This window comes from Poecilia reticulata, linkage group LG11 (assembly GCF_000633615.1).
Source record: "Poecilia reticulata strain Guanapo linkage group LG11, Guppy_female_1.0+MT, whole genome shotgun sequence".
In the NCBI taxonomy this organism is placed as follows: Eukaryota; Metazoa; Chordata; class Actinopteri; order Cyprinodontiformes; family Poeciliidae; genus Poecilia; species Poecilia reticulata.
In genome coordinates this window covers 360,752-369,507 of record NC_024341.1, presented here as the reverse complement: position 1 = coordinate 369,507, position 8,756 = coordinate 360,752, and the positions used below count along the sequence as shown (strand labels likewise).

At 37.6% G+C, this 8,756-nt stretch overlaps 2 protein-coding genes across 3 annotated transcripts in view; one reads left to right on the top strand and one right to left on the bottom strand.

Moving 5' to 3' along the window:
• Nucleotides 1-2,166: 2,166 nt before the first annotated feature.
• LOC103471926 (uncharacterized) lies at nt 2,167-4,342 on the bottom strand. The gene is made up of 2 exons (XM_008421207.1): nt 4,303-4,342; nt 2,167-4,043 (listed from the first exon to the last, which is right to left on the bottom strand). The coding sequence occupies exon 2, from the start codon at nt 4,001-4,003 to the stop codon at nt 2,453-2,455; it is 1,551 nt and encodes a 516-aa protein (XP_008419429.1). The 5' UTR covers nt 4,004-4,043; nt 4,303-4,342; the 3' UTR covers nt 2,167-2,452.
• Nucleotides 4,343-6,776: 2,434 nt separating this feature from the next.
• sema4ab (sema domain, immunoglobulin domain (Ig), transmembrane domain (TM) and short cytoplasmic domain, (semaphorin) 4Ab) overlaps nt 6,777-8,756 on the top strand; it is a 39,049-nt gene continuing 37,069 nt past the window's right edge. For both annotated transcript variants that reach the window (XM_008421203.1, XM_008421202.1), the window contains exon 1: nt 6,777-6,957. The gene's annotated coding sequence lies outside the window, so the exon portion shown is untranslated. The remainder of the gene's footprint in view (nt 6,958-8,756) is intronic.

The following is an 8,756-nucleotide window of genomic DNA, read 5'->3' as shown; positions in this document are numbered from 1 at the left end:
CAAGCTTTCCAGTCTGGAGTTAAAATGGATCTATCTCTCATACTTGCATTTTAAGCAATATAACAAATGTCCAATATTATTTTCACCACATTTGGTTTCCAACCCTGATCAAGGAAGGGGTTCATTATAAAATCATGTAATCAGAATTATCATTCCCCTGTCACTGTCATGAAATCACATTTTTTGAGATAAAATACAACTGGAAAGTAAACTTAATTAAACAAGATTTTATTAATCCCCAGATTTTTATGTTGTTCATCTGCTGGAGATGAACAACCTGAAGAAAAAACATGTGCATCTGCCAGGTAGCCCATCATGCTCAAGATTAACATTGACAGATAACACAATAATGTCATTTTGTTACGTTAAAAAAACATAACAATAAAAAACTGAAAATTATGTGTTATTGTTACATTGTTTTATCATAAATGTTAACATATCTAACCACACAAATTGAAGCCCTTGGTTTAAAAATAAAAGCATTTTAGTTAAACTTCTTATGAATTGACTTTTCATTCACCAGTATAAAATCTATTTTCTGGGAATTCTCTGCTGTCCGATCAGTACACTCACACTACTTCATTAGATTTCGAATGAACAGGCATTTCTAACAGTTTTAAGATTTGTTGTACAAATACCAGGGTTCTTCAATCAATATATATGACATATGTTCTGTAAGTTACAAAGTGAGTTAACCTGACTGATGTTAAGAGTCTAATATCTGGGTTTTCACAAAACCAAGGTGGGGTTAAAATTCTTGTGGTAGAACAATAAAAACAGCAAAGGCCTTCTCTGTGGCCACACCCCATCCTACTGAATGGGTGCCAGGGGCATTCCACCATGGCAGTTTCATTGCCATATCGTGAGCAATGTGTTACAAAATAAGAGCAAAAAATTTACCTGATATTTTTAATACTACTACTTCAACTTTTTAGTGTGCCTCTTACCAACTGAAATTTCCTTCATGTGCCAGAATTTTGCCAAATTTTAAATCTAGAGAAGCTTATCTGGCAAGCAATGTGAACAAACAGAATAATGTATCTAATACTTTAGTCAGAGGTTCCTCTTTTCATTCTGTACCTCATCAGTACAGATAGTTTCTCCTGCCCTCAGTCGGCTTTCTTCAGCCTCTGCTTGCTGTTCCACCCTGGACACTTTACTGGGCCGTCTCTGCAAAGCAGACACAGGGTTGATCTATGACCCTGCATCACCATTCCCCACCAGAATTTCACTGTCTGATGAATATGTGACTTCAGCTCTGCTTCCTCCAGCAGAGAAGCTGGTAGTGGGTTCAGCTATCAAATTTTCATATTTGTGGTTCCTGAGAAATCAGCCCCTCATCCCCCAGTCTGAAGAAATTAAAAAACAGCTGCAAGACAAAAAACAAAGTAATTTCTATGTATCAGTCTATAAGTCATTATGAAGCTATTTCTAAAGCTGTCCACTGCACTACAATGAGGAGTTTTATCCCCAGCAGAGAACATGAGTGTCTGGCCTACTGCAGGTACTGGGTGCAACCAAAGTGCACCGAGTGTCAGGATCCTGGCTTGTTTTGGGTTCTCTGGGTTGTTAGTTCTGATTTTTTTTTTTTATCTGTTCTTATTGTGATTAGATCAAACTTTCTGTTTTACTACTGTGCTTTTCTAGTTTGTTAATTCATTCCTTCTGCTAAGTTGTTCATTATTACAGTTAGATTCATTTTTTAGTTCCCATTTGTGTGTTCTCCCTCATTCCTTCTTTCTTTCTTTCTCTCTCTCTCCTCAGTTTGCCTTCTGTTCTCTCTCATCACACCTGCAACCAGGTAGCTCAGCTGTGCCCAAAGTCGGTCCTCGAGGGCCAGCATCCTGCATGTTTTGGTTCTCTTCCTGGTTTAGCGCACCTGGATCAAGTAATGGCTTGTTAGAGGCCTAAGAGGAACATTGACAAGCTGAAAAGGTTGTTACTACCACCAGGGTGAGAACTAAAATGTGCAGGACGCCGGCCCTTGAGGACCAACTTTGGGCACCCCTCAGTTAGCTAGTCATCCCAGGTCTATTGGTCCATCTAGTACTTACACACCTCTCCTGCTTCCACTCCTTGCTGGTTCCTCATGAACATCCTGTCATGCTTTTTCTTTTATGCAGTTCCTGTTTATTTTTATGTTTTAATGCACTAATGTCTTTATGAAACCAGGAGAATTCATTTTAATAATACAAAAGTACTTGCATCCAAAAAATGATCAAAACAAAACTTCATTCCCAGTGTTTATTCTTTAAAGACTGCAGTAGAAGAATTCCAAAGCCTGTGACAAACATGTCATAATATGTATGTTAACTAATCTGCTATGAATTAGGAAGATATAATAAAAGTTTAATGATAAAAGTGTTTATTTAATGCAGAGCGTGGGAGACGTCTTAGCACTAGCTGGGTTATTCAAATTGAATCTAATCCAAACATATTAAAACTGTGTATTTTAGTTCTCATAGAATGAGGGAGTGCATCCTCTCTTGAGTTTCTTGCCTTCAGGTGTACCACGAAAGTATTCCAGATAAGATGAAAACACATACTTGTTCATGACTTTAATCTTGCCAAAGATCTCCAACTCAGTTTGGTCATTGTGATTAACAGCATCCATCATTTGCTTTGATTTAATGTACAGAGCATTTTCCTTCGCAACAACTTGATCCAGCCAGATCTGTCTGTTTTGTGGTGCCATTTCATAGTTGTCAACAGTGCAGCCATAGAATCCTCGCTTCAGGTGGTCAGGCCAGGGCTGATCAGTAATCATGGGGTGGTCATCCCCGACAAACGCTGTGCACAGGGCACTGTCAGTACCTCGAGTGTGTCCCACTTCACAGCCGATAACACTCATCAGAAAAAGTGAGAAGGTTCGGAAGTTGCGTACTGATGCCGAGAAAACTGCTGCCATGAAGTAACGCCCCCACCTTTCACAGTTGTAGGTACACTGCTGAAACTGAAATGTCTGGCGGCAGAAGTCAGTAAATTTGGATGCTTTAAGGCCTTGCTGCAGCTCCAGCAGGGAAGATTCCCCTTGCTGGTCACCAAAAGTCTGACGAAATAGTTCAATTTCAGCTTCATTGTCAGTCCTCATAAACTTTCCTACCAGACTTGTGCTCAAGTTTTTCCCATGTATTTTATATATGCAGTCATTTAGAACATAATACTGTTCTGAGGCCACTTCCTCTCTAGCACTGTAGCGGATCTCCACAAGAAGGTCCTGTATGTTTGAGATATGTTTAAGGACAATGCTGTTCTCTTCTGTCACTTCAAGCCAAACAGCTTTTAGGTGGTCGTTGTTGGGGATATAATCTGGAGCGCGTCTTTTTTCATTTTCCTCAAAGAACAAACTCCAAGTGAGCCCCTCCAAGCAGTCAATAGAGGGGTACTTTTTGCGCAGCTCCATTGGGACGAACATTTGAGGATATCTTGGCCACTTTAGACTTTTAAAATACAGAACATTTCCTTTATAGAATGGAAATACTGAACCTGCACAGCCAAATGTTTGCCTTGTCAACAGGTCACTTGTTGGGCTGAGTTCAGCAATGACTCTACTGCTGTAGTCATGGGACCTCCAGACACCCCCTCGTCCGCTCATTATCTCCCCATCAGAGGAGACTGATACGAGTGTTTTGTGTAGGTGCAGTTTTGTTGCCACATTCAGAGATCGGAGAGCTTGGAGCAGCTTCATGGCAAAGATCTGATTATTTCCAAGGTTGCAGCTGATTAGGCTGATGGTGCCAATGGTATCAATGAGGGTGTCTGTCTTCAGGCTAGAAACCAATCTAGCAACTTCCTCTGCACCATAACCAGCCAAGTAGAGTTCTCCTGTGGAAGCCTCTCTACCATGGCCAACAAGTACAATATCATAACTTCTGATTTTAATCAAATGACCACCTCTTAGCTTATGCAGTGCCCCCTTGTGGTACTTCATCAAAGTGGAGGAATATGGATTCCTCTCAAACAGATAAGTTGCTGATTCAAGCACAGCAGGGTCTTCCTCCATTATAATGACAGTCTGGTGGCTGGAAATGTGGTCATCTTCCCTAAAGGTCACATGAGATTTGTTAGACAGCCACTGTGTATGAAATGTTTTGTTTTATTTACAAAATCTGTGGTTATGTGGACTTTGATGCAAACATTTTAGTTAATAAAATCCACATGTTCAGTGAAATATTTTATCTTTGAAATATATTCTTCTTTATTCTCATTTACATAGCGATTTGCTGTTACATTTTTAAACAGTGCCACTGTTTTACCAGATATTGCCAGATTTAAATTAAAAAAAAGACCAGCACTGCTTACCTGTCTCGGGGGATGAAGCTCGGGTGTGTTCGCTCATGTTTTCGATCTGAAATTATACATTTAGATGTATAATAAAATATCTTATTTTTCAGTTTATGGTAAAAATATGTCAGAACAGAAAAATAAAACAAAAACCCAGCTGAAATTAAATGTGAAAGAACATAGTGTTCACATCAAGGATATTTGTAGGGAAGAAAAACCCTTATTTCTGCCCAAGATTATCTGTTACACCAAGTTAAAGAAAACCATAATCACATCTTCTGTTTTACTTTCAGATATTTAATATTTGCATATCAATCGTGGTTAGAGCTAAAACAATCACTCCTTATTTTCAGACACCATTTTGAATGTGCAGTTCTGCTCAGGAGCGCCAGAGGTCCTCATTTTTTCAAACTTAAATAGCCCGCTTAGTCATCTGTGAGTGAAACTCATTTGCTTGTTTCCATGTTTGGGTAATTGGTGTAATGTTAAGTCATAGAGATTTTTTTTGTTTGTTTGTTTTGTTTTGTTTTTTTGACAGTCAGCTTATTCAAATTCCTTATAGTAGTGTTTTGTTAGGAAATAGAAAGTTTCAGTGAAAGTGCTTTAGAATGCTGTTCTGTTCTTTTATATTTATATTTTTAAAAGATAATTAAAACTGTTTTGAATCAATTAATGATAGATTAGGACCAACATCTCCTGTGAGTCTGTGAGGCTTTTTTAAGGATATTATTTAAGGACTAAGCTGTCTACATACCTTCATAAGTCATTCTTTTGAGCACATGTGTGTGCGATATGCATGGGTGTGGCCTTGTATTTGATACATTGAAAGCCCCATTTTTCCAACAAATACTATGTTGGGAAGACGCAACATAGTATTTCAAGGCTCAACGACTGGGCCCTGAACGAAGAAGCACTGTTTCTAGGTCAGGGGTTGGTTAAGGTTTCAGTTGAGTTCGAGGTCAGGGTTAGGCATATACTGGTAACATAATAGTGTAAGTGTCTGGGTAAGGCTGAAGAAATTAAGAAAATTTCTACATTTCTAAGTATACTACTTTCAGCATTCTTCTTAGAAAATGTCCAGAACGTTTGCAGTAATCAACTAACATTAACAGGTGAAAGCATGGCATGGTTCAAAAAATGACTCCATTTACATTTAAATGTGAATGGAACTAAGGTTTCCTCTTGAAGTCATTTTGTTATCGGTTTCTCTTATGTTTGTAAAGTCTACATTTTCTTTAAAAAAAAAATCAAATGGTCCAAGTAAAAGCAGATATGAAAAATCAAAACACATTTACATTTTGTTTATTCAGAAAGTAAAAAGGATCCTACCAGCACTCCACCCTTCAGCCAAAGACAGTAGAACAATAGCGGCACAAAATCCATAGAGTTTCATCATGGCTCTAGTAAAATGTGCAGCAAAGCTGGTCAAACAGTCATAATGAATTCATAAGGCAGAGAAGCTTCAGGTCACATCTCAGTGCAAATTTGGTTAGATAGGAATGTAAATGACCAGGTGGCTGTTCATCAGTTAATGTAAAAAAAAGCTGCCTTCAGTATTATAACATGGCTCTATTTCACGGTAGTTAATTTGTTACTTACTATTTGGTTTTGATCTTGTAATTGTGAATATGAAAGGATATTGGAGGTTTGAGAAAATTTGTAATCTACACTGATTAAATATAACTGACTTTTATGTCATTAAACTTTATCTGATGGTTTTAAGAAGTTATGAGTATAATAAATTATGTGCAGAGAAAGTGATGCATTGGATTCCACCATTTCATTAGAAGATTTTTTTCTTGGACAATCTATGTGCTTAATAATTAATGAGCACAGTTAGTTCAAAGAAATCTTCTCCACACTCACTTACACACTTTCTGTCTTACACTTTAGGTGAAGTGTTTGGTTCCACAGTCACTGGTGCTACTGGTGCCTTAATAGCTTCAAAGCTGAAGTCATTGTGCATGGAGTCTCCTACGGGTGTTGTTATTGTCCTTTCACCCTGGCTGCTAGTTAAGTGGTGACTTTGAATTGCCCTAGTTTTGAATAGGGTTAGGGTTATTAGGATTGCCCTAATAACCCTGTCACAAACTGGCAGTCTGTCCAGGTTGACCCTGCCTCTGGTCCAGTGACTAACAGAGACATTGGGCCTCCCTGTTCCAGTCCAGTGTTCCCAGTACGAGCCCCCTGCCACCTTGCAAGAATAAGCACATAAATGCAAATGATGGATGAATTTTTAAAGTTATTATGACCCTTGATTCTCTGAACAATTTTTATAACACGGTTTTGTTTTTCTAGTCGGCGGTCTTTCACATACATCATGGAGGGACTCATATTTTTGCTCAATGTCAACCATGTGTCAGCAGTTTTATGTTTGACACTAGAAGGGACACAGCCTGTAACCACAAGGCTGTTTCCAGGTCACTGCTAATCCTCTCCAAGCTTCTTTTCTCCTTATTAGCCATCTTACACACTTCATTCCTCACCGCACTCATTGTAAAACTCCTCAAAGCTTTATTCCCTGCAGCTGTCCTTTCCTCATACTGTTGTGTGAACCTACATTTGGACTCTATTCTGGAATTCCATGATGTAACTGGGAGCCATGGCAGGTGAAATGAACTTGGGATGAAGATGAATGGAGAAGTGGAGTTACCTTTGAAAAGAACCAAGAAGGTACTGTCTTCCAACAAAGACTTTTGTAAGTAGAACACCAACAGGGAGCTGTGCAGAATGGTTTCACCAGCTCCATTTGAACAGCTTATTTGTGTGTGGAGCTAATGGAAGAGGTGAAAATTTAAAGAAACTGCGGAGAAACTGTGTGGATGAATTCAGATTAATAATTCTTCAGACAATTCTGCAGGAAACAAGCTACTCAACACAAGGTACACCCACATTCAGTTTGGGACCAATTTAAAAACATAACATGTAATGGACTTGGAAACAAATCAGTACCTATCAGGTGCTCATTCTAGGTCTCTAGTTTGTTTGGGTTTTTTTTTGTTTTCATTTTGTGATCTTTAGTTGTATGCCAGCATACATTAGATGTTTATTGGCATTCTGGTCTCAAAAACTTTAGTTTTTTCTTAATAAAATGATCCTTATTTTTATTGCAATACTTTTGCAAAGCTTTCTAATTCTAAGTAAAACCCTCCTAACCCTCCTCATGTCAGGCGACAGACACAGCAAATCCAACAGGCCCAGATTAACACTGTCAGATTTGATTTCAAAACTTTAAAGTGTCTATATGGGTTCACACCAGAAAGTGTTAATTTAACTCTTTGGAGAGTTAGTACCTTAACTCTTATAAAGTGCCAGATATCAAATCTGCTGGAGTTAATAATATAACACTTACTAACTCTAAGTCAGTGTTAGATCTTAATATTAACTGTCACAGAGTATTTTTTTTAACTTCTTAAGAGTTATTTGTAATTAATATTAAATAGGTATTTTATTGTTTGAACTTTTAAAAATTCTTTGGAAAATAAACATTTAATAAAGAGGCAATGATTTTCTCAAATGCATTTATTTCAAAATATGCACCATAATTACAAAATATATTACAATGTGGAATAATGTGCATGTTTCACATCTCACTTTCATTCACATATTCTTATCAAATGGTCTAACATATCAGCTGTGCAATACAAAATGCAGTATGCTTAATACATTTTTCTTCAATACCATATGCATGAAATTGTTTAAAGTACAAGGTGGAGGAAGTAAAGCATGCATTTCATGTAATGTTATAGAGTACATTTTCTTTAAACGGGTAGATTGCCAGATATGTACAATACATAACAAACCAACCTGATATTCAGATCCATCATTTCTTATCCAGTTTCTGTTTCTGTTGATGAGAGACAGTTCCTCTCTGCACTCCACCAAAGAGATGTCCACTCACTAGCAGATTGTCTTCAGGTTGTTGGGCTGTTCGTGACGTTTGGCCGGAGCCACCAACATGCTCCTCTACTCAGGGCCGTGCAGAGACCACTAAAGGTGCTCAACAACAAAAAAAGGGCACATCTAACCACATTCTAGGACAAAATATTAACAAAGCCACACAGCTTTCAGAGTTCAATAAACAATGATAAATTACAAAAATGTCCATCCATCCATACAACTATGCATATGTAAGATATTTTATTAGTAATTTATTTCTGCGGCTCTATTTTGTTCTAGGAAAGTATTGTAATATTCAAACCCGCACTAGCAGTGGAGATGAAGATGGTCCATTCAGGAAAGCAGAGCTGCAAAAAACTTTAACGTGGAACTGCAGAAAAACGAAAAACAAAAAAACAAAAGCAAAAATTGAATTGTTAATGCTTGTCACCATGAGAAAAGTGAGTTTTGCTTAAAAAAAACTTTTTAAAAAATTTTAATCACACATTTTTGACTCATGAAGTTAACTTTCTTTTTTGCAAAACAAACTTATTTGCGCTTGTCAGAAAAATGTTCTTGCTATTCTAAGTTTG

Bases quoted from the DNA above. Each gene is read 5' to 3' on its own strand.
- LOC103471926 (XM_008421207.1), bottom strand. From the start codon at position 4,003: ATGGAGGAAGACCCTGCTGTGCTTGAATCAGCAACTTATCTGTTTGAG.